At 41.0% G+C, this 26,523-nt stretch overlaps 1 protein-coding gene across 3 annotated transcripts in view; it reads left to right on the forward strand.

Annotated features, from left to right (window-relative positions):
- Epb41l3 (erythrocyte membrane protein band 4.1 like 3) overlaps nt 1–26,523 on the forward strand; it is a 225,019-nt gene that overhangs the window by 46,860 nt on the left and 151,636 nt on the right. The window contains exon 1 of one of the 3 annotated variants that reach the window (XM_036173598.1): nt 6,835–6,984. The exons of the other annotated variants lie outside the window; for them this stretch is intronic. Coding sequence (XP_036029491.1) covers nt 6,930–6,984 — 55 coding nt within the window. The 5' untranslated portion in view covers nt 6,835–6,929. Of the gene's footprint in view, nt 1–6,834; nt 6,985–26,523 lie in introns of those variants that run through there. 3 annotated transcript variants of the gene reach the window in all.

Genomic DNA, 26,523 nt, shown 5'->3' on the forward strand with positions numbered 1-26,523 from the left:
AAGCTCGTGAGAACTGTTTTTTTGAGCCACGTCTCTTAAAATGCTCAGCCTGTGAGTTTCAAAGGTGTTTATAGTCTGGCAAAAGACAACATGATTCTTCTGTTCTAAGAAGTCCTACGATCAGTGACGGCTTTGGTGGGATCACTGCTGCAGTGGACTCTGTGATGGTTTCATATCCTGATTGCAGATATGCTGACCTATCTGCAGAAAGGAAATGTTGAAAAACGAGAAAATGAAGAATTGCCTCTGCCACATATTTTTGGAGGTAAATTTCTCTACTTGTGGTCAGCTGCCCCAGATCATAATCTGAAAACAGAGATGGAGCAAAGCCTGTTGGTTTAGAACCGTGTGACTCTCTCAGGATTTACACGTAACCCCAGAGAATGGCAGTGAGGGGCCAAATGTCTGGGATTGTTAGTGGGGTGAGTAGGTGGGAGGAAGCCCCCAGTTAGGTAGACGGTGTCAAAATCATGACTTATCCATACTCAGTCTTTCAGCTTCTCCAAGGCTTCATTTTCACAGTCAGAAAGTGATTGCCTGTTTCCCACCCTACCCCCTGCAAATAAAAAGCTGTTGTTAAACTGATGGAGAAATCATCCAGCAGCTCAGCACTGAGGACCTCTGCTGAGTTTTTGTTTGGGGGGCTAGCATACACTGGTAGGGACTGTTACAGTATTTGGCACTGATTCTGTGACCTGTAGGGCACAGCCACCTTACCTGGCAGTTAGACTAGCATGCCAAACACAGTGGACAATGAGTGTTTGCCTGAGTCACCTGTCTGTGCGAAATGACTAGAATCTTTTCAACTTTCTCCTATCTATGTTCAGCAGCTTTTCCTGCACAGTCCAACAGGGCTGTCTCATCACCTGGACCTTTGTATTCCCTCAGGGTACCCACCAGCTTCCTTGCTGCTTTGTGGACCCCTGCTACGATGTCTGCAGTGGCGGCTACTTCTCTCTGCCACCCTTTCTTTCCCCTGTGGAGACTCATGCTTTGTACTGGGTGCTGCTGGGTCTTACGGTGCCTCTCGGATCTCTGGGAGGTAGTCTTACTTTATATTGACACATTGATGATGTGTCCTTTTAAATCCTATGAGGCATTCAAATTTCTTGGAGATTTTAAACATTTAAAATGAAGATTGTCCCCTTGGGTTCCACTTGTAGGTCAGACACAGACCTCTGGGTACTTAACCCTCAGAGGCTCCTCCTCTCCCACCCAGAACCAGGGATTTGATAGCTTATTGCCTTGGACTTTTGTAGGACCATTGTTCTATGCTAAAACCATTTAAGCTGCATAAAAAAACCAAATTTTAGCTACAGTATTTGGCAAACATTAGTTTTAAAGTATTCTTAAACATATACTGTTTAACATTTTAAAAGTAAACATCTGTTTAATGCCGAGAGAAATTAAATTGTAGACTCCAGATGTAGTTGGAGTCTCTGTGGCAATATATATTTAAATCACAGCTTTCCAACGAGCCTGGAGGCAGCTGCCAAATTTTGAGTTCTCCACCAGGATCTTTCCCTACCTTCCTGCGTCTGAGATGAAGAGTCACGTGGAACATCCAGCTTTGTGTGCCTCTCCCTCCCTCTGCTGCCAGCTAGCCCAGCAGCAATCATATTATAGCACTTGATTTTTTTTTTCATAATAAAAGCCAGCTCAGGGACCATGGGGTCCTTCACCTTGAGATTCCATTGGAGAGAAAACTCTTTGGTCTTTCGATTTGAAATTTCCAGGGATTTTCTACCAAAACATCAGAAAACCAAAATTTCTAATTTGAGATAAAACTTCACATCTGTATTTCCTTTCTTTTTTCCCTTTCCTGCATTTTATGTTAAACGTCCATTGGAAAAGCAGCATCTTTAGGAGATTAGATTTCTATGCAGGAGACCTACATATTTTGACAAGTTGTGATAAAATACAGTGTGTGTGTGTGTGTGTGTGTGTGTGTGTGTGTGTGTGTGTGTATCTACCTCTCTGTATGTCTGAACACATCTCTCTCTATATATGTATATTTGTGCATGAATATATGCATCTATGTACATTTACATATGTTTAGTTATATAATTATATGTGTATGCATCTACACATGTATGAATACTTATGGAAGTATATAGAACTTCATGCTTGTTTACAAGTGTGTAAATGTGCATGTGTGTGTTTCTTATGGTTCATTTTATTCTTTATATGCTTATGAATATGTCTGTGTGAGTGTATGTGTGTGGATGCTCACAGAGACCAGAAGAGGACGTCAGATCCCCTACGGCTGGAGTGACAGGCAGTTATGAGCCACCCAGAGTGGGGGCTTTGGACCACATTCCAGTTCTCTGAAAGAGCAGCAAATTCTCTTAACTTTCAAGCTATTCTTCCATTTCCATCATCTACATGTATCTATACAAATGTTTGTATTGCACATATGAATGTACATACACTTGTATGTATGAGTGTGTATCAGTGTGTAGTTAGAGTTTTCCTGCCTGGCCCAGTCATGACAAATCTCTCTTACCTGCCAGTCCCACAGTTGCTCAGACCCAACCAAGAAAGCACACAGAAACTTACATTGTTTAGAAACTGTATGGCCGTGGCAGGCTTGCTATCTGCTTCTTCTATCTGAAATTAACCCATTTCTGTTAGTCTATACTTTGCCACATGGCTTGTGGCTTACCAGTGTCTTTACATGTTGCTTTTCATGGTGGCGGCAGGCGGTGTCTCCCCCCAGCTTTCTACTTCCCAGAATTCTCTTCTCTCTTGTCCCGCCTATACTTCCTGCCTGGTCACTGGCCAATCAGAACTTTATTTACACAGCATCAGTGTGAATGCAAAGCATCTACATTCGTGTGTGTGGATACACCTGTGCATCTATACATATGTTTATAGATACTGTCTTAGGGTTTTTATTGCTGTGAAGAGACACCATGACCATGGCAACTCTTATAAAGAAAACATTTAATTGGGGTGGCTGCTTACAGTTTCAGAGGTTAAGTCCATTATCATCATGACAGGGAACATAGTGGTGTACAGGAAGACATGGTACTGGAGCTGAGAGTCCTACATTTTGCGGGCAACAGGAAGTCAACTGACTAACTATGTGATATCCTGAACATAGGATACTCAAAGCCCACCCCCACAGTGACATGCTTCCTCCAACAAAGCCACACCTACTTCAACAAAGCCACACCTCCTGATAGTGCTACTCCTTATGAGATTATAAGGGCCAGCTACATTCAAACTGCCACATACGTGTTCTTCAGATAGTTCCATGATTGTGTATTTGTGTATGTGTGTGTGTTTGTGTGTGTGTGAAAGTATATTACCCATGGAATAATTTATGAGCATTTTGCCACAAGCTGCTGCTGCTGTTGTTGTTTTTACTCTTTTTGGGGGGCCTGTCACCCAGCTCCCAAATAAATCACACATGGAGGCTTATAAATAAATGTCTGGCCTTTGCTTGGCTTGTTTCTTGCCAGCTTTCTTTAACTTAAATTATCCTGTCTACCTTCTACCTCTGGACTTTTCCTGTTCTCTTACTTCTGTAAATCTTAGCCTTACTCTTTAGCTTGCTGGGTAGCTAAGTGGCTGGCCTCCTCTTTCTCTGGGTACTTCTCTTTTTCTTCTCCATCTCTTTTTCTTCTTCTATATTCTCTCTGCCTGTCAGCCCCACCTATCCTTCCTCCTGCCTCACTATTAGCTATTCAGCTCTTTATTAGACCATCAGGTGTTTTACACAGGCAGAGAAACACAGCTTCACAGAGTTAAACAAATGCAACATAAACAAAAGTAACACATCTTAAAACAATAATCTACAACATGGTGGTGCTGTTGCCGGAGGGAGCAGTTCACTAGAAGCAAACCTTGAAGGTCAGTCATACTCAGATCACAGCCCCTCCCTCACTCTCTTCTTTCTGTCCAGGGAAAGGTGAACAGCTTACTCCACCACATGCTGTCCTCTCTGTAGTATTCTGCCTCCACGTGGGCTTAGAACCAGTGGAGCCACAGATCTCTGAAACCATGAGACAAAATAGATCTTTCTAGGGCTGGTGAGATGCTCAGCTAGAAAAGGTGCTTACTACCAAACCTGATGGTCCCTGGAAACTGCATGGTGGCAAGAGAGAGCTGACTCCAAAATCTGCCCTCTGACCTCTCCACACTCAAGCACATGAGCACACACACACACACACACACACACACACACACACACACACACAGTAAGTAAACAAGCCTTTCCTTATTTAAGTTGGTCATTTCAGGCATTTCTTCACATTGATAAAATAACTACATGTCTTTACATATATGTGTGAATATATATCAGCACATATATGCATTTATACTCAGAAATATATATAATATATATACATATATAGTGCTTGTATGTGCACATTTGTGTATCTCTACTTGTGAACATTTGTGCATATGTATACATGTGTCTACCAACGTGTGGATTGCATATCTATACATAGGAGATATTAAGAGCATGGACAATGGAGCAGGAGGAAAGGTGGGATGAAAACTCTCCCGTCTTTCATAACTGTATGACTTTGGGGAAAATTTTTTAACTGCCTTCATTTCAATCATCTTTCAGTTGAAAGCAAGAATAATACATGCCCTGTAGACTCTTCTACTGAAGGTCACATCAACACTGTTGATAAATCTTTAGTGTATAAGCAATTGTAAGTGTTGGTCACTATATCATCATTTTATCAACATATTGAGCCCTCACGTCCTGAAGAAACTGAGATCAGGTGGCTGCAATGTCCCCTTGAGTGCTGTTGGTGTAAGTTAGCCCAAGAGTTCTGGTCTAGCCTGGTCTCTCTGTTGCCCAGCAATATCTGTTTAGACTTGTAATGAGTTCAAACTATGCCTCATAGACAGGAACTCACCATCACAAAAGGATGGAATAGTGTGTGCTGCTCTTGTGTATCATGTTGAGAAAGGGAGTCTGGTCCTACCCTGGAGGCAGTCCATGGTTTGGGGTCTGTAGACTAAATGGAACTTGAGCTCTGATAACATCAGCATCATTGTATGATGTCTGCCAGTTTTTGCTTATTTATTTATTTTATAATGCTTCTTTGGCTGTTTTTAGGACCTCAGATATACAGTATTGAAGTCCTAATGACCTTTGATCATTGAAACAATCTCATTGGTATTTCCTTTGTGTTTTATTTCATTAGTAGATAATTCAAATAATATAGTAAACATTGAAAACACTTTCCAAAAACAAAACCTAGAATTTTTTTTTTTTTGGTTGTTTGAGACAGGGTTTCTCTGTGTAGTTTTAGTGCCTGTCCTGGATCTTGACCTGTAGACCAGGCTGGCCTCAAACTCACAGAGATCTGCCTGGCTCTGCCTCCCGAGTGCTGGGATTAAAGGCATGTGCCACCACCACCTGGCTTAAAACCTAGAATTTTGACAATTACCTTTGCCTAACATTTGGCCAAGCCCAAGCCCTCATCCTATTCTCTGTCTCCCCTGACAGAATCCTTGGGTCCAACATATTTGTCTAACCTATATATTATTTTTATACTCTAATGACATGACTATTCTGAAAATGGAAATTTTAAATTTCACTATTTTAAACTTTTAAAATAGACATCCTGTGGTTTATAACCCTTCAATACTTTCTGGTATGAAATTTTACCTATATTGTGGTATGTGTAATAAATGTGTTTGCTCTTACATGTTTAATATTGCTGTGCATAAAATATACATTGCTATAGCCTCAGAGTATCTAAATGTTCAGCTTAATTAGATCATCATTAGAGTATGGGTCTATGTTTCTCCCAAGACTTGGAACTGTTACAGTTCTTTAGTGTTTGTTAATTTTATTTGTAAATTGGAGTTTTAATATATAGCATTTGATGCCATCACCCCCTTGTTGAAGTTTGAACTTATATTTCTCTCATGATCGATGGGACTGATCACCTCTTATCACATCTGTGGTCATATCATTCTGCTGTCATGAAGTGTGGGTTCCTGCTTTTCATTATTTTGTAGCTGAGTTGAGCTTTTCTTGCTAGTTTTTTTTTGGGGGGGGGAGATATGAACCATATCACTTGACTGTATTGAGATATTCTCTTCATCCGTTAAAGATGGAATGATAATATATTTTTCATAGGGTTGACTTAAAATAATTAGTGTTGTCAGCTGGTAATTTGCCCTCTTCCATAGAGCATTCTAGATCACTGGAATAGTTACTTCTTCCTTGTTGAGCAGGCTCTGCCCCCTCCCACAGGAACCATCCATTAGAGGATTGATTCTGTTGGAAATTTGCCCCATCTACTTAGTGGAGAGACTCAGCTGTTTGGTGTGACCAGTGCATTTCTGCTAGTATTATGCTTTAGGACTAAGGCACATTAGATATAGGAGATATAGTATATATATATAGTATAGATATAGTATATGAGAACACACATTGAAAGGAAAAAATAAAACAAAGAGCAAACATTGGTGTAATTATTCTGTTGATCTTAACATCCTGCCTGTAGATTTTTGATGTGTATATTAATAAGATAATTGGAAAATATAAGGACTTTGAAAGTAGATCCAAGAAAACTGAAAAAGGGATACCAAACGGGAGATTCCATGTTGATGCCTAGAACCTAGTAGCTTCAGGTTTTCTGTGTCCTCCCTCCTAGGATTTCCTTCTACAGCACTTTTGGAGAGCACTGCATAGTCATGCAGAGCTGCTAAACCGGGAACCTGGGAAAATACTAGAAGCAGAATCCCAAGGACATCCCCAAAGGGTACACGGTTACTGTTTCCGGCTCCTGGCTTGATTTTCTGAGAGTAGCATTCAAGGGAAGAATTTAGAAGGCACAGTGAAAACCTTGCTTTTCCCGCCCGGAGCTTTCTGGGCTTCCCCGGGAGTATTCCTGGAGGAGTAGGAGCACTGTGTGGAAGCCTCAGGAACACTGGCATTACTGCAGTGCACCATGCCTTCCTTCATCTGTCTCTATCTGTGCTCAAAGTCGCTCCTGGGATTTGGAGGTGAGTTTTTCCCTATTGCTGAGATGAAGGTGGACCTGCACTGAGCAGTGGGGGTTAGGAATTATCATTGTCATTAGAATCTGAATGTGATAAACAGTCAAGCAAATTGACACATGCATTCTACAAGGGGAATATGGAAATGAATCCTAAGGCATAATCGTCTTAAAATGTTTGTTCACTTACGACTTTGCTCTGCTAACTGTCCTTGGGCTTGTCAGCATTGAGTAGGGCAATTTGGGGATGAAAGGACATGGAACTTAGGCACAATGTCGTCTTAACCTTGTTTTGTGTGTGTGTGTGTGTGTGTGTGTGTGTGTGTGTTGTTTTGTTTTGTTTTGTTTTGTTTTTGTCCTCTTTTGTACACAACAGTCTGACCCATTTGGCTAGGAATTCTCTGCTCTGGGGAAACATGTTTGAACAGTCTGGAAACAGCTTTTGGTTGTGATGGCAACTTACAGTTTAGGAAGTCCTTAAGAGAGAAGTTTGAACAGTCTCCAAAGACAAGAGTTGTCTACTTTCGCCTTTGCAGCTCACAAGTTGTGACTCATTTTGTTCTGTGCCAAGAATTAAACACAAGACTAGTGCCATGGAATCTAAGTTACTTTGTACACAATGGCAGAAACAATGGGTAACCTAATTTCACTGATGCATGGAGGTTAATTCTCTAAGCATCAAAAGACAGGGCTGCCTTTAAACCCAACACTTGGCTGTTTTAGGAGAGAAAGCCTTGTGCCTGGCTCTCTTAGGGGGTGTGGTGGTCTTTGTGTGGTCCTCAGAACAGGGGATGTCAGCAGTGACTGGGATCAGAAGTGTTCTGAACAGTTTTATGGAGAAGCAGCAGAAAATCAGGGAACTCAGGAACTTCTCTTGGTGAAACCTTTCATCTCTCCATCTGTTTCACAGGGGTTCTTAATGTCTCCGAAGTGATATTTCCCATCTACTTTCCATGCCTCATCCTGAGGGTCATAGGACAGTAGATGCATAGGAACCCACCCCCTTTCCCATCAACTACTTGATTGTGGCTCCCCCTCCCCCTGCTGACTATGACTTTCAAAAACAAAGCTTATACTCTGAGAAAGTTTCACAGGGTATGCGTTAGGGGAATTTGCTCCACCAATGACCTTGGAGTATCTGGCCTGATCGAGGCATGGTTTTTTCCTGGGTATGTGACTGCTTAAAACTGAGGAAGGGGTGTGTGTACTCGCTCTCTCTCTTAGGGTGCTTGGAGCATGCATGGCTGGTTCCATTCACCCCTGGAGCAGAACGGACAACAATGTCTGTTTACTTTGTTCTGTATCTGTGAGTGTGCTTCTCCCCATTTTATATCTTAATAAATCTTTGATACCCTTTGGCAGACTTGTGGGTTCACTTAACAGGTATGATATTTTAAGTACTACTAAATTTGTAGCACATTCCATATTCCTTTACATGTCTAACTATGAAGTATTTCTGATAACTTCTAAATGTATCCAGACATTCTTTTTTGTGGGATTATTTAAAATCTTTGCAAACTAGAAGTTACAGGGATGGAGGAATGAACCTTCTTTCCTCAGGGCTGTAATTCAAGATTATCAAGTGATAATAGTAGTTTTGCATCGTTTTCAACATAACTACATCATACATATGGATTGCACACATGGCATTCTCTTGAGCCAGGTCATTCAAATTGCATGTGTCAGAATATGAAAAGACACTTTGGAATTTAATGCAAGAAGTTCTAGGCTTGCATTTTCTTGTCTTTCCTTAGAGGTGACCCTGTAGTCACAAACATTCTTTGCTGTCACTGCCTGAGATTTTCCTGTTCTTCCCTGATACAGTTCCTAACTAGTTTTATTACTTCTTAGAGAACTGCTATTACTTTCCATATACGACATGACTTCATAATGTTACACATTAACTCTAACCTTCAAAACATACCTGTGTACTAGAAAGTCCCATGTCCTCTAATGCAAGAACTTGCAGTAGCAGTAAGTAGACAGTTGGCATTGTGGTGTCTGCTTATTTCATCAGGAGTCTGACTGACTAGGCCAAGGACTCCAAGGACACCGGTCTATACAAGAGTAAAATGTCATGGAATACTATTTTAAGAGGTGTTACTTGTTTACACTGTGGACCATTGGTTTAATGATGCAAAGGTGTGCTGCATTCTTATATGTTACATTGTTTAACTCAGTGAAGCCTGTCTAAAACACCTGAATGGTCTAATTAAGAGCTGAATGGCCAATAGTGAGGCAGGAGAAAGGATGGGCGGGGCTGGCAGGCAGAGAATAACAGGGGAAGAGAAGCTCTAGGAGCAAGAGAAGGAGGAGGACTCCAGAGGAGAGCCACCTAGCTTCACAACAAGCCACGAGACAGAAGTGCAGAAAATATATGGAAATAGACAAAAGCCCAGAGGCAAAAGATAGACAGGATAATTTAAGTTTAGAAAAGCTAGCAAGAAACAAGCCAAGCTAAGGCTGGGCATTTATAAGTAATAATAGGCCTCCATGTGATTTATTTAGGAGCTCAGTGTTGCCCCCCCCCCCCAAGAGCCAAAAGAGCTAAAAAACAGCAATAGTAAAACAATGAAATTTGAGAATACACAGGCCGCTTTTGGTAATTCCTATCCATGAGCATCCTTTCCTATGAGTAGGAATTCTTTATAACTGGTAAGAATTACTCAACGTATGGCCTTAGTTTAGAACTAACTTAGTTGCAATTTGAGGGTCAGTGTTTTCAGGGAGGAGGAAGGGCATGGTTATTTTCCACTGATAAAATTTAGGGATACATCCTTAAAGTGGCTGGTAGCTTTTGCTTTACCTAGAGATGGAGGACCAACTATCAGAGATCTCTTTCAAACCTCTAAGGAATGTGATTCTAACTCAAGATGTCTTATTTTTATTGAAGTTAATTTGGAAAAGGTAAACATTTGGGCTGGGGCTTATGAACATTCTCTAGAAGGACTTGTCACTAAAATCTAGTGTGTTATCCAGACTGAAAAATAACCCTTAAAATGCATCATACCAAAATGTCATTTACTACTCTGAGCAATGAATCCTTAGGAGTTTGTTACAGAAGAGATGAAAAAAAAACCCATGAACTATGGATAATATTTAAATTATGATCACTACTTTTTCCATTTGAAATAGAGGCAAGGAAGCCTCTAGATGGTTTTACATTATCTTTTCCAGTAAGTAGACACGTACACATTAAAATAGAATTTAGCATGGTGTTAACTGTTGCTTCCTAGTGAGGGCATTTAGAACCAATGATTGTTTCCAATGCTTAGAATATTTTTTAAAATGTCCACAACCACTTCTCTTATAGCCAAGGCTTCATAATGCCACACGCTGTTCACTTTAACCTTCAAAGTAGTCTGGTGTAATAGAAGAGCCTGTTACAAAGCAATGCACATAATTATAATTCCCCATGTGTAATGGACTCATATTCAGAAAGGAATAAATGTCTCTTAAAAACTTGGCATTGGATAAGAAAAAAAATACAGGCATTTAATACAATGAAATCTATTTTATTTCAAAGATTACAAAGTTTGATGGGAAATGCTGATAGAGTTACTTTCCATGACATTGGTTTGCTCCTTAACCTCTGACATCTCTGGCCACATCTTGTTGCCAGGCAACAGCAGAGAAAGAAAACCTGGGTAACAGAAGTTCCAAACATAAGAACTGGCAGGCTGGATTTTAAGAATTTAAAAGCATTTTTCCTCATGCGCCTGATCTATTCATTATAAGCCCGTACAATTCATAAATCTCTTGAAGCACCAAAAAGAAATACCTTTACTATCTAGAAAAAAATTGATGATTGTCTTATTCCAAATACCAAATTCTAGGAAATGAGAAATACCACTGAACAACCAAGAGCTTCTATAAAGCCTATGTATAGAGCATACCCTCACAGTTATGGGGAAGCTAGATGAAGTCAAAGCCTGTGCGTTCTTATTACATTTTTTAAAGAATTGCTATTGGGTTTAAAGGGTGTGGAGATGGTGACAAAAGGGACCAAACAGACAAAATTAGGAAGTAATCCTTAACAGATAAGGCAAGAATGGGCACAGAATGCCTTTAAGAATCAAAGCACAGCCTTTTACAAATGTAGAAAGCCAGGTGGTGGTGGTGCACGCCTTTAATCCCAGCACTCGGGAGGCAGAGCCAGGCAGATCTCTGTGAGTTCAAGGCCAGCCTGGTCTCCAATGTGAGTTCCAGGAAAGGTGCAAAGCTACACAGAGAACCCTGTCTCAAAAAAAAAAAAAAAAGAACAATCATAATCAATAAAATAAAATTATGTTCCATTTCAAGATTCACAGTTGTGTGCTTTGGAAAGCTTGCATTATTTATAGTTAACAGTGAAAGCAGCATTGGTTACAAGCTCTGCTAGACAGATGACAAACCCCGAGAGTTTGCAGAGGTGGCTTTCGTTCTACTGTGGGTATATTTGTCTCCCTTCCCTCTTGTTCTCCCCACGCCTTCTGCCCACTTCCGGGCTCTCTTCCTTACCCCAGCCCCAGATAGTCCATATCGTATAGGTATGGAAAGAACATAGTGGCACTAATTATTTTGTGTACTAACCTAAAAAATAATTTAAAATGCACAATAAGTTGGGTTTTTTTGTTTGTTTTTGTTTTTGTTGTTGTTGTTGTTTTTCAAGACAGGGTTTCTCTGTGTAGCTTTGGAGCCTGTCCTGGAACTCACTCTGTAGCCCAGGCTGGCCTCACAGAGATCCTCCTGGCTCTGCCTCCCAAGTGTTGGCATTAAAGGTGTGTGCCACCACCGCCCAGCAAGTTGGTTTTCTATAGAAATTAAATTGTATTTAATTATACTTGTAATTTAAGCATTGTCAGAGAAATCTATTATGAACTGAGGTTAGAGATGTCACATATTCATCCCCCACTTCCAGATATTGAATACTAACCATAGAAAACTGCCTGCTCTTAGCAAGTGCAGAGAGATGTTTTCACCTCTACAGAAGAGAAATCCCTGCCTCTGGATGAGTCTTTAAAGTGTTAAAATCTGTTGTAAGGCCATTTGTTACCAAGGAAGTCAAGACTGTACCTATCCCTTTTTTCCTTCCCTCTTGTCCCTCAAGTGCCTGTTCACATGGCCACTCATTCACAAGGGATAGCTCCCATTAGGGAGAATACTTTATGTATTATGCCTCAGCAACACTTTAATCTAATTGTTCGCAAACCCAGCAGACTCATAATTACTGTTTTTGTCACGCACACAGCAGTAAAAGTAATTCCAAATTTAAAAGGTGAATGATTGGTACTAAGCATTTGATTAACTCTATATGGTCTGTACTGACACTTACCAAAAAATAAGTTCATCAGCCCACACCTCCTCAAGCTTCAAAGAGCTGACTGAGAACACTGTTCAGCTAGAGCCAGGCTGCTGTCACTGTTTTTATTTCATTATTTCTGTAGAGTGCCCCCATATCAGAAGTACCTGACTGTATGCCTTCCAGATGTGCAAATTCTTTCAGAGTGCTACATTGTCCTGTTGAAGGGAATACTGCACAATCCCATCTATGGACTATATTCAAGATATGTTTTGTAAATGTGGACTTAGCACATCTGCGCTAGAGACCCTATAAACATTACCAAATCAAGCTTCACGTGGTTCTTGGACTCTACAGTGCTTTGCTTAGTTCTGTTTGAAAGTCTCCTCTATTCCAGCCTGGCCCTAGTTACACTATGTGGCTGAGTTTCTATCCTCCTGGTTCTACCTCTGCATGCTGGGATTATAGATATGAACTACTGTACCAGGTCATTCAGTTCTGAGCATTGAACCCAGGGCTTCCTGCATACTAGGAAAGTACCCTACCCACTGAACTACATCTACAATCAACTTCTGCAGGTTTCTTTTATAACTATATATTTTGAGTTTTCTTTACTAGGTGTTCAATCAATGAAAGTTTCTTTTGTGGTTGATGTGTATTTCATTTGTGTTGTGTTTTGTTTGAGGCTGGCTTTTGTCAGGTAGCCTTAGGTGGCCCCAAACTCATAATATTCCTCTCTCAGCCTTCCAAATGACAGATAGATGTGAACTACCACACCTGGCTTCCACCTAAGTTGCTTATAAGAGTCCTGAAGCATCTTAGCACCCTGCCAAGGTTTTTAAAAGTGGTGCAAAAACTGGTCAGCACAACTTATACATAACAAGTTCTTAATTTGGAAAATCCAGGGTTCAAAACTATGAAGTCTAAGAACAAAATGTTTAACATACTTCTATTAGCAAGCCTTGGATGTTTTGAATAGACACACGGCAAGGGAGATGCCTTGGGGAATGTGCTGCAACCCTTAGTCTCTCCTTCTGTTGACAAATAATCAGCACCACTCACAGATGTTTTGCCTCTAATCAGGACTTGCCTGTGCCCTTTGGGGCCCCTGGCAAATGTGGGTATCCCTCAGGGAAAGCCAGAGCCATGCTTTACATTTAGTGTTCCAAAACATTTTCTGATACATCAACAAAGCCTTGGCTTTTTCTCCTCCCTCCCCGCTCCACCTTTTCTGACCATCCTGGGGAGTTGGTAGGAGTCACAGTGAGTGAGAAGGGAAGAATGTGGGTGTCAGTGGAGGGACTGCCTTCCATTCATCTCCCTTTTTGTTCTTGTGAACCACTTAGTACCACTTGGATGAAGCTATATACTCCTTACACATTTAAAAATTCACATCTAATTTTTTTATTTTTAAGTAGTCACACAGCATGTAATTTCAGATATCATGGACATATTTTATTTTTTATAACCAAATTTTATGTGACTCTTAAATGCCATGGCAATTCATCATCTATCTCATATATTTTACTAGCACAGGAGGGAATTTAAAAAAAGATATTCTGCATATGTTTTTCCCTCCACAAACATTTATCTGCATTCTATTTCCTCTACAGAATGTTACCCTAACTTAATATTTTTAGGCTGGGAAACATCTTGCGAGTTATCTTATAACTTAAGGCAATAAAGTGAGCACATACATTGAAACTTTAATTGTCATTGTATGTGAATAAACATAACTAGGTTTTAAAATAATTTCTGAATTACATAATCATTATAATTACTAGTGACGTGTACTTAGACATAAACGACACAAAATATATTACAAACTGATACTTATTATATACAAAAAGCAAAGTGGGAAACAATATTAATACAAGCATAGCGTTTCTATATTTCATGTGTTTAGGGCTCACTGACAGTCTACTAAAATGAGCCAGAGTTTAGAAAGCTTCCCTCCTTCCTTCCCTCCCAGCTCCTTTCCTCCTTTCTCTACCTCTCTCCCTCTTTCATTTTCAAAGATAAGCACAAATAAAACAGTTGCAGTATGAAACCAGCTGTAGTTAAAGAACCACACTGCCTATCTACCCTCCAAGTCTCCGACCCACTTCGTTTTCCCTTTCAATTTCATAGAAAGAGAAAAGTAGCCAATTATCTGAGGTGCAGAGGGTGTGTTCATTAGTGATGAAAGTAATTTAGATAATTGAAGAAAGGCATTTTCTCCAAGCTGACGTCGGTGTCATGGATGGTTCCCTTCCAGTCCACCAGAAGTTCCTTCCTCAGACAGTGCACTGTGGAGATGCGGCAGAGGCTGGCTTGCCTCAGTACTGTCTAATGCGAAGAGGAAGGTTGTGACTAGGAGATAAGAAAGGAGGGCCCCCAACAGCACTTCTCCAGAGGGGAAAGTTAGTCTCTTAAAATGAGACAAGCACTTGCTTAATATGGACAAGGCCACGGGTTCAGTTCCCAGCACTGCCTATAAAACCAAGCTGAGCAAAGCGAGATAAGAGGAAACAAGAGCCCACACGAGCGATCTGTGAGCTCCCAGGTTAATATGACTCTCTCCAACTGTAGATGGTAGGCGGCACTCTCGTGGCTGCTTGTTCTGGGCGAAAAGTCTTTGATTATGAATGTAGTTGTCCTTTTGGTAAGAGGTTCATGTAACACACATACACCCCCAAGCTGGTCAGTGGCTCTCCTGATCAGCCCTATGACAAGCAAGCCCCTCAGGGAGGCTGTGGGTGCTTTGGAGTCCGGAAGGAAGAACGTGGGGGAAACGAAGTGGGCGGTTTGATTTCTTTGGGAACTAAGATGAAAAGTTGATCTTTTCTCTATTCGCTATAATTCATAAGTGAGTTTCCTTCCCGCCCCCACACTCTCCTGTGGCTGTCTGAATGAGGTATCTTCTAGATTCTTGAGCATTTGTTAACTTGGTCCCTAGCTAAAGGCCCTGTTTGTGTGGGCTCAGGAATTGTGGCCTTGTTAGAGGAAATATGTCTCCAAGGGCAGGGTTTGAGATTTAATTTAGAGACAGGTACCTGAGCTGGATCTGAACTCATGCTGTAGCCCAGGATAGCCTCGAACTTGCAATCCTCCTGCCTCAGCCTTCTGAACAGCTAGATTACAGACATTTCACCAGTTCTAGGGCCTCAATTTCTTTAACTCATATTCACTGCTAATCCATTGAGTTACTTACCCTGCAACCCAGTTGAAACTTCTCAGATGTAGTCACATATAACTTTTATGTTCTAAATCCAGTGAATGTCCCTTCAGCTAATTTTTGAATGACTTTTCTTGTTCCCTTTCTCCCCGACCAGTCCTGAACTAGTACTTTTCCTGAGGAATCCATCTTCAACTGAGATTTGTTTTTGTTTTTGTTTTGTTTTGTTTTTTTCATGCTGCCTCTCAGCAACATGCCCCTGGGCTTAATTTTTACCTGATCCCAGTCTCCTCTGAGCTGCAGGTGAATATTTTATTGAGTATTCAAAGTATGAATTAAGAATCACGTGAATAATTTAGACTTAATATGGGCCCCATAGATTTTATTAGCATATCTTTCCACTCTCCTTCCAAACACATTTCTTTATCTCCTCCTCTTTCACTGGTAAAGTTAGCCAATACCCTGGCTAGAAACCTAGTAGACTCAATGCAGACCCCTTCTGGGGCATTAGCGGTTAACACAATCAAGACTATGCAAAGGTCCTGACATGGAAAGGAAGGGAGCTAGAGAGAGCCAGACAACCAGTCCCCAAACGCAATCAGAAGCAAAACAGGGACATAAGGGCTAGTGCTCTGCGGTACATGTGTGACTGCAGCTTACAACAGCTTGTATATCTTGCAACGAAGAGGAGATTTGTAGGTTTTCAATCCAAAGAAATGACAAATGAATGTTCAAGGAGATAGAAAGGGTAATTCCCTGATCAAACCATTGTAGTGTGTGTGTGTGTGTGTGTGTGTGTGTGTGTGTGAGCACAGCTACATGTGTCACTCAAAAAATTGAGCTGCTGATTGACAGAAGAAAGAGAAGAAATGGCACATGGAACCCCAAAGAGTCTTTTCCCTCCGGCGTGCTTCTGATTCCATCTTGCCTCCTTCTGTCTCTACTCTTAGTGCCTGAATAATAGCTCGGTGACAGGAAAATAGTCATAACTGCTTTTAAATATTAACATTGGTATTACTTATGGCTTACATAACAGCAAAATGTCCCTTTTGTCTCCTTGCTGCAAACTCATCTGCTGTCTCTCCTAAATGTACTCAGACGGTGCTTCTGAGATATATAAATACACAGTGTTGCTTTGTAGACAGCTCACCACCTACAGGTGCAATTTAGAATCCCTTGTCAATCCCCTGGGCCTCCTGTGCTCTGGCTCAAACACTCCACCCTCTCTCTTACAGGGTTCTCCACATTACTGAATAGTTCAGGGACCCTGGGGATTTTCTTCTGCCTAGAATCTTTTCCTGCTGTCCTCCCATCCCTTTATGCTGTCCAAGTTTCTCTTCTCCAACAAGATGCAGCGTAGCTGGGCTGGGGCTCGTCACCTCCAGCTCAGAGACTCATCGCCGTGCCTGTCCCTCAGCAAACACATTTTGAAATTTGATTTTTGGTGTAATGTCATTGAAAGGGGGTGGGTTCAAGAGGCCATTAGCATGTTAAGGTGCATTAATACCTGTCTTCTGGAAGCGAAGTTCTTATTCTTTCAGGATTACATTAATTACCCCAGAAGTATGTTGTCATACAGCAAGGAACACTCCTATTGTTTTGTTCTTTCTGTCTTTGGACCCTATATTTTATTATTTTTATTATTATTATTATTATTATTATTATTATTATTATTATTATTACTATTATTATTTTGGTCATGAGCTGCTTTCACTATGCTTTTAGACTTCCAAGCCTGCAGGATGATGTGAGCCATAGTAATTCTTCCCTTTCTAAATTACCCAGTCTCTGGTATTTTGTTATAACAACAGAATACAGCCTTATTTACAGTCTCTCTTACCTCTGTGCTCCTGTTGCTTTAATACAGTATCCCATCACACAGCAGGTGCTCGATGGTGTTTGAGGAAAACCAGTTGGGAAGATAGCTCTGATCAAATCATCACTGTCAGGATGGATGGGTTATCTCAGGGGCTTCAGAGGAGAAGGTCTGTGTCAATATCCAATTATATACAGGGAGTCCACATTTCTGTATCACTGCTATTGGCATGTTTAACACTGACTTGGATCCAGTGATATGCCAGACATATTATTCTATTTATAATGAAAGCAGCACTGAGAATTATTATAAAACTCACACCATCCACCTTAATGTGAACACTTCACATGTTTAATGTTTACATTTTTTGTAAATACAATACAATGGTCAAAACTAAGAAATTGATACAATACTTGTAACTAAAATAGATTTTATCCATATTTCATATTTTTCCTTGTGATGTCCATTTTGTATTCCACCTAGGATCGTACCTTGCATATGAGATCTCCTGTTCCCCTCCACTCAGTGGGAGTTCTCAGTCTCTCCTTGTGTTGTATGACCTTGGCAAGTTTGACTCACAACTCACTGTAAATGGAGGCTGATTGTTTCATTCTGTCCACCTGTTTCCAAATACCTTGCAGCCACTTCCCAAGTTACCATACAGAGGCTTATATTAATTATAAATGCTTGGCCAATGGCTCATGCTTATTATTGACTAGCTCTTACATTTAAATTACCCCATTTCTATTAATCTATGTATTGCCACCAGTCCTCTGGCATCTTGCTTCTTGGGTGGCTTGCTCACATCTCCAGACTCCAAACCACAGTTTGATTGTCCTGCCTAACCTTATCCTTCCTCACTATTGGCCAAAGAGCTTTATTATTAACTAATGAGAGCAACACATATTCACAGGGTGCAAAAGGATCATCCCATAGCAACTCCCTAAGGCATTTTATAGGATGTCCTTCAGTTTGGATTTCTCCTGTGCTGTTGAGTGATTGATTAAGGTCATATGCATTTGGAAAGGATCTTCAAAGATGACATCTCTCACCCCAATGCCTCTTGTTCTCATATAGTCCAAGCTTCTGATTACTGAGAGCATTAAGCCTTTGATAATGGGATAGGGTGTTGGATGATGATTGTGCCGACTATACTATCAACATACTTCCCCTTACAATTAAGCAACATCTGAATGAAGGAAACACAGAAACAAGACAACTGAAGCTGATGAACGAGCATCAACTGTTCCTTGTAGTGATTACTAGTATGATCTTCTGATGTTCTTAGTTCTACCATTCCTCCTACAGATTTTAAATGAAATCTTTTGGAGCAAAATATGTTCCTTCTCCTTCTTTTATTTACACAATCACTTACTTATAGCTGTATCAACTCGTGAGTATTCCTTTGTTGCCCAAGTTGTGATCCTATGTTATTTTCATATCACATTTTTGTTCCTGACTTCCACTATCAGGAACCCTTCAAAGTTCCTTCAGGGTAACTCTGGAGTCCTTTCTATAAGACCCTCTTTTTGTCCTTTTTAAAACAGTTTTTAAAAATATTTTCTTACTTTTGGCACTTAATGATGCTCAGCAAATAAAAGTTTAAAAATCTAATTGCAACTTCATATCACACCTAGACATTAAAATTTCTTTTTAAGCCAGGCACAATTGTAAATGCCTATAATACTGGAATTCGGGAGGCTGAGGCAGGAGGATTGCTATAAGTTTGAAGCCACCCCAGGATACATACATAGCACAAAGCCCTGTCTCAAAAGAATTCTCACAGGGAGCTCATATGATCTGTTCTTGCCCTTTTAGCAGCTTGAATCTCTGGTGAAGGATTTGTCTCACATGACCACAGAAAACAGTAAGTTCTTTGTTACCCTCCCTGCTCCGCCCCCAACATAATTACCTCGTAAAGTGTGGAGTGTAGCATATTCCAGTCATGTCTCAATTCCTGCCGTTTAATTTCCTTTCAATAACGGCGCAGGTGTTCCTGATCAATGTACCTGAACAAATGCAGATTTTTTTTTTGGAATGGTACAGAAGGGTATAGCTGGTGCCTGCTGAGTTCTTTACAACGTTTAGGGTCTGTGAGCCTAATGCCCCTGCTTTGATGAACTTTGTTCTTCACCTGAGGCTTTGACTGAGCACAATTGTCAGTTATCTCTTCCTTCAAAGTGAATTAAGTTTGTAAAGTTAAAACAGCTATCAAGTTGATAGTACTGCCAAAAATGTTCATGCAGTATCTGTGCCTTGGGACAAATCTGTGTCTTGGGAGGGAGATTTTTCTTTTAAATGAACTTGAAAGTGAGGCCCAAGCTCTTCCTTCCTGAGTGTAGAGCAGTGCTGTATAGAGGAGTCAATGATGGCTGTTCTCCATCCATCACTCTTCAGGCTGTTGCTATGCCATCAGTCAAGGGAATGCATCTAATATTAGGTTCACTTTAATTCTTCTTGTGCTATTTGCCTTTGTATAACATCTTTCTATAGAAACACCTTAAATTGCTCTCCACATTTTTGTAACTCAAAGTTACAGAAAATTCCCATCCAGCAAAAGAATTTAAGGAGAACTCATGGAAATAGAGATGTTACTAGGAAAGTTCATTTTGGACAAGATCAATGGAGATTCATGTGTTTTCCTACCGGCAGAGAATCCATATTTGAACTAAAGATCAAAAAAAGATTAAAAGAAAAATCACATGATATTATGCTAAGTAATATACTATTTCTGTAGAGTGCATAAATCAAAGTACTAAATATAATAACTGAGATCATAATATAGATGTCAAATAGGTAAAGAAAGAGTTAGAGAGATGACAGATTGATAGATAGGAGGAGATAAATGATAAATGGATAGATAGGTACATAGATGATGGATGAAAAGATAGATAGATAGATAGACAGACAGACAGACAGACAGATAGATAGACAGACATTTTCTGTGGTCTTATTACTGCTTATGTAAGAGATAGAGTATTTTATTTGGTTTGGCATGTATGTCTGTAATGTTAGCAGCTGGGAGGTGGGGAAGGCTTAGGCAGGAGGATTGACCTGAGTTTGAGGCTACATACTGAATACCAGGTTAGCAAGGGTTACACAGCAATGCCCAATCTCAAAAAAAAAAAAAAAAAAAAAATCTGAAAAGAAATGAAACATGACAAAACATGAAAAAATATTTTATTTGGATGCTGTACAAAGAATCTGAGACAGCAATTAAACCTTCAAAAATGTTTGTCAAACCTTTGTAGGTGTCTTTCAGGAAGTAGAAAGAAAATACTGTGTAATTGATGTCAGCTGAAAGGAGGTTTCCTTACACCAAATGGTTGTGACTTTCTAATTGTTAATGTCTGCAAGTTCATTCACAGAGTGCTCATCTGTAACTCAGAAGGCATTTTTCCTTAAAAAGGCTATTTTAGTGGTTAGCATTCCAGATAACCGGAAAAAAGTCTTTTAAATCCATGGTGTGCTTGAAATATGGGCAAACTGCATGACATCAATCATACCAAGTCCCCTTCTTTCTGTATGTGGGAGTTCTGCCTTCACTATTCTATCTAGTGGCTGTGGAGTTGGCTGTCTCAGGGCCTGAACAAAAGGTCTGTCTAGTAGCTCTTGTACTTACAGAAGACACTTCAGAGTCCATGCTTCTTTATTTCTATAACATGAATGTTCTTGAGGAGGGAAATTTTATTCTCTACTTATTTGTAGGTGGGGTTTCCAATAAGATCAAGTTTAATGATACAAGAAAATATTTCCTCTATGTTCATGGCCTGAAACTTGTAAAATGTTATGAAACTGTGGCCATGCATTCTGAAGATGACGAAGTCTTCCATGGGAAAGTGAAGATGTTTATTCATGTTTTGAAGAGCACATACAAGATGATTCCTTTTCCAGGTTTTATAGGAATGATCCTAGGATCTTTTTATTAATCTCACACACAGTAGTATAGGCAAAGAAGGCACTCTTAATCTTAAACAAACAAAAAATCCTCATACTTAATATAGTCCAGTTAAATTAAACTACCCTATGTCAAAGATGTAGTTCCCTTGTGAAATACAAATGTCCTGTTATGACCTCCTACAGATACTGGCCTTGAACAAAAGTTAACATATTTACATAGATTTTAATAATAGTAATAGCTAACTTATATTTGTGCCTTAGTTACTTTTCTATTGTTGTGAAGAGGCATCATGACCAAGGCAATTTATAAAAGGAAGCATCTAATTGGGGGTTTACTTACAGTTTCAGAGGATGAGTCCGTGATTATTATGGCAAGGAACATGGCAGCAGAAAGGCAGGCATGGCACTGGAGGAGTAATTGAGAGCTTATATCCTGATCTTTAAGTTGGAGGCAGATATTTCTCTCCCACTCGCCAGTTCCCAAATAACTGACCCAGAGGCTAAATATGAACATAAATGCTTGGTCAATAGCTCGGGCTTGTTACTAGTTAACTCTTACACTTACATTAACCCATATTTCTCTTTATATTTATACTTTGCCATGTGGCTCATGGCTTGTTACCTCATTTTCTACACTTCCTGCTTGCTTGGTGGCTAGCTGGTGGATCCTGACTCTGCCCTTCTCCTTCCCATTATCCTTAGTTTGGTCACCTTGCCTACATTTCATGCCTGGCTACTGGCCAATTAGTGTTTTATTAAACCAATTTGAGTGACAAAGCTTTACAGGGTAAAAATGATTATCCCACAGCAAAAGTGGGACTGGGCCTGGCATGTGCTTTTAAAACCACAAAGTTCCTAGTGACACACCTTCTCCAACAAGGCCACACCTCCTAATCCTTACCCAAGAGTTTTACCAGTTAGGGACCACGCATTCAAACATATGAGCCTATGGGGGCCATTCTCATTCAAGCTACCACAATGTGTTTTCCACTATAGGTTAGGCGCAGTGGGATAAGCTCCATGAACTTGATTCCCAGGTAATCCCATAAAGAGGACATTTGGTCATCCTCACTATACAATGAAGACACTGAGGTTTTAAGGCTTTGGTAACTCTCTACAACCAGCAACTCCCTGAGCCAAGTGTAAACTTAGGCCTTGATACTTAGGGAGGCTTAATCTCACTATATTATTAATTTTGCTATTAATCTCAGGGCTTAATATCCAGACTGTGCAGCTGAGTATTGTTTAACTACTACGTGACTGAATAATCAAATACACATATCACATTTATAAATATTATGGGCTTAATCTTTCTACAAAGTCACGATGATGGCTGGATACCAATGCTTTCTGGATACCAATGTTTTTATTAGGGTCATTTCTGCCTCCCTTTTGGAAGGGTCTCTGTTAGGAATTCCTGTACATATCCAAAGCTTTGTTCTCACAGACTCAAAGAACCCTGCATATCTTCCACAGTGGGGTTTTGTGCTGACTCGAAGAAACCCAGTTAGCAAATAATAAAAGGGTTTTAAAAAACAAAACAAAGCAAGTTGTCTTCATTCAAAGGGATGTTGTCTCCCTGGAAAGGAAGAACAATATTTAAGTACACTTGTTTATGTTGGTATCCATGGAGGACAGTTCTGAGGCCACTGCATGAGCATCATGATGACAGGTACTGAAGCTTCATCTATTATTTTCAGAGTCCAGCTCCAACCTGCAGAAGGGTTCTTGGAGGGAGGAGTGGGGAATGAGGCAGTATTAGATTAGAAATCCAGATGGAGATGACGAGAAAGATGGAGATAGCTTCGGGAGGACCCTGGGTCAATAGCCAGTTGCCACCTCCACCCCTGTTTATTCAAGATGAGCCTTTTATACATCAGCAAGGGGAGGAGCAAAAGACCTCCCCCTTTAAAGGTCAAGATATATATACATATAGACCCTTCAAATACCTGGTAACTATGCCCTTGGCCAAATCATCTTTTTATGCAGCTCTGCTGGGTAAAGCAAGCTAAGACTTTCTGACCTTGAGTAAGGTCTTACTAGGGAGCCTCTGTGGGCTCCCACAATCTATAAAATGGCACAGAATTTTCACACAACCAGCATACATCTTCCTGTATATTTTCAACCATCTCTAGACTACTTATAATGCTAATTCAATGTAATTTCTATGTAAATAGTTGCCTTACTGTGTAGTTTAGGAATGATAAGGGGAAAGTTTATACTTGTTCAGTATAGCAGCTTCTGATTTTTCTGAGTGCTTTTTGGATCACAATTGGTGAATGTAGGGGTGGAAAACCCAGCCATGGTGATATTAGTCACTTTCCTTATTACTGTGACCAAAGAGCTAACAAAAACCCCTTCAGAGGAGGGGCTTCTTTCCTCTCACAGTTTCAGAGGGGCCAGCCCATCACAGCAGGGAAGGAAGTTCACCTGTGCAAGGGAATAGTTTCCCTAGTTGCTACCTCAGACAATTCAGTTAACTTGCCAGTTGTGAGGTAAGGGTAAAGGTTAGGGGTTATCTGACTTTTACATGATAGAAAGGATGTAAGGTGCCCCCAGAGCACCTGTCACCTACTGCATACTTCAGCCTGTCACCTATGAAGTGCTTTGGGAAGGACAGTGGTTATGTTGAGGGGAAGGTGGCCCTGTTACTCAAAACCTTTTCTGTGAATAACCGTTGAGTTGCCTCTGGAAGCAGCTCATTAACTATTCTAAGAATTTAGTTGCGCTCTCTTCTTGTTAAGGCTTGGGTGTGTTTGTTTGTTTGTTTGTTGTTGCTTCAGGTTTTTCTTTTGATGGATGCCAAAGAGCTCTGACCATGTCTAACATTCTATTTCTTTATCCTGGTGCTGAACCATGTGGTTTTCTCTCTCTCTCTTTAAAAAAAAAAAAAAAAGAATCCATCTTCAACACAGATTGTATATTTGGTATATTTGCAGTATCCAGCCTCTAGAAAAATCTGCAAATAAATAAACACTTTAAACATTCTTCTGGCAGCCAGTTATTGTGGTACATCCTGTACTTGGGAAACTGAGGCAGGAAGAATCACAAGTTTGGGGCTAGCCTAAACTACACACGATCTTGTCATCAAATAAAAGAATGAAGTAAAACGTGTCTGCAGGGCTGGAGAAAAGGGTCAGGCAAGCACACATTGCCGTCTGTTTTCACAAGCTGGTTCCATGTCAATTCCAGTGTCCCTGAGCAGATGCATTTCCCTGCATTTTGCCTCTTTTGCTAAAGCAAAACAAAATTAACCAAGTCAGCAGCCACAGCAGACAAGCTGCCCTGAGTCCTGGCAGTATCTTCTCAGCATTTCCCCACTGTAGAGTTATCAGTGCAGCATACCTCAGGGAGGCTGAGAGGCCACCCGCTTCACATTGTCAAAGACAGGGTTCTATAAGAACTTCCTGTTCGATGTCCTGTACTCTGTGTCCACGGAGATAAAACATGAAAGGGAGACCTACTATGTGGCCACAGAGGGAAGGGCTGAGGCTTATTAATGTGATTTGGAGGGTACAGCGTGATGTGGCATTTACAGCCTAATGCTTGCTATGTGAGTTATTGGTGAACCCTCTCTATGATCTTGAAGCAGGGCTAGTCAATGAGGTGGGCAACAAGAATGCACATAAAGAAAGCCCAGTCCATGCTGGCCAGCTAAGGTCAATGCAGGAGGGAGGAGAAGATGTGTCTGTGGACTCCATGTTTCCTGCTGAGAATGTCTCAAGGACCATAGACAGACAGAGAAATTTGTCTGTTTCAGGCTTCTTCATTCTACCAAGACTGTCATTTCTCTTCATTTTCAACCTTGGGCTTTCCAATCGTAATTATCCACTGGTACTCAGGGAGCAAACATGCAGTGCGGACCAGTACCAGACCTCAGAGTCCAAGGTGAACAGTTGCTGTTCTGCCCTTTAGAAGCAGTGTTTCAACACTGCCCCAGTCCGGCTATATGACTAGGGAATGTGGTACGGCTTAGTTAGGTTCATGAAGATAGAGCACAGTCAGCATTTCTGTCCTGCCCTGTCACTAGAACAGGTTCTCTGTCCATGATGCAAATGATAAGGGCAAATATTTAGGTCTTGCGGTGTCTGATGTGGGCCATACTTTTGTGAGCAAAATCTACAGGGCCCTATTGGCTTCTCTCCATGCGATTGCTTTTCCTTGTGTATCCAGCAGAATTGGAGAGCTGAGCCTCCACTGTGTGTACTGCACTAGTTCCAAGGATGGCAGCCCATCAGTGTTTATCCACACCCTTCCCTGAGCATCTCACACACATCAGGAAGCATGCAGGTTGGGGACCTGAACAGAAAGTGGCCCAAGGTCCTAAGGAGAACTTGCAGTTGATAAAGGGAGACTGTGACCAGTCCAAGAGTCCCCAGGTGCCCAAGTACAACCGTGGCCTTAGAAAAGCAGAGGGACTGGCACTTCATGAGGAGGTGTGACCTTCATGACCTTGAAAAAGTGGGATGGCTAGGTGGTTCTGCTGACTGGGGTGAAGGAAGGAAGCACTCAGCAGTGGAGGATGTTTGTTCTTGCCCTAAGGAGGATGGATGTGGAGGCTGGAGGCCTGGGTGACAGCATCACCTTTGTAACCAGAGAACTCACTCATGTGAGAGGAAGCTGCATGAGAGACTAGCAGGCAGAGCAGTGTGGGTTAGGGGTTAGGCCAAGGTATGGATAGACCCAGAGTATCCTGGAAAAGTAAGAGGACTTGGTACTGGATATGCTAAGAGGGGTGAGGAGAATAAAGTTATAGGAAGACACTTGTCTTAGTTGGGGTTACTATTGCTCTGTGATAAAACACCATTACCAAGGTCAACTTGAGGAGGAAAAGGTTTGTTTCATCTTATAATCCCAGGTAACAGTCCATCACTGAAGATAGTCAGGGCAAGAAATCAAGCAGGGCAGGCACCTGGAGGCAGGAGCTGATGCAGAGGCTGTAGAGGGTTGCTGCTCACTGGCTTGCTCCTCATGTTTTGCTCAGCTTTCTGCCTTATAGAACCCAGGACTACCAGCCCAGAAGTGGCTCCACCCACCATGGACTGGGTACTCTCACATCAATCACTAATTTTAAAAAACTGCCCTACAGGCTTGCCTACAGATCTTATGGAGACATTTTCTCAGCTGGGAGTTCTTCTTTCCACATGACTCGAGTGTGTATCAAGGCAACAAGCTAGCAAGCACGACACTGAGTTCCAAACTTGCATGACCCAGGGTCAGTGACTTTACTTGGTAGCTCTCACCCTTTCAAGCCCCCAGCCTGAGGTGAGGACTGTCTCTTTCATCAAGGCGCTCTGCTTATTATACTAGAAAACACTAGTATGAGCAAACCCTCACAGAGTTTGTCTTCTATAGGTGGGGAGTAAGGGGTTAAAATGTATGATGCCAAGCT

The sequence above is a fragment of the Onychomys torridus genome, chromosome 23 (assembly GCF_903995425.1).
Source record: "Onychomys torridus chromosome 23, mOncTor1.1, whole genome shotgun sequence".
Lineage (NCBI taxonomy): Eukaryota > Metazoa > Chordata > Mammalia > Rodentia > Cricetidae > Onychomys > Onychomys torridus.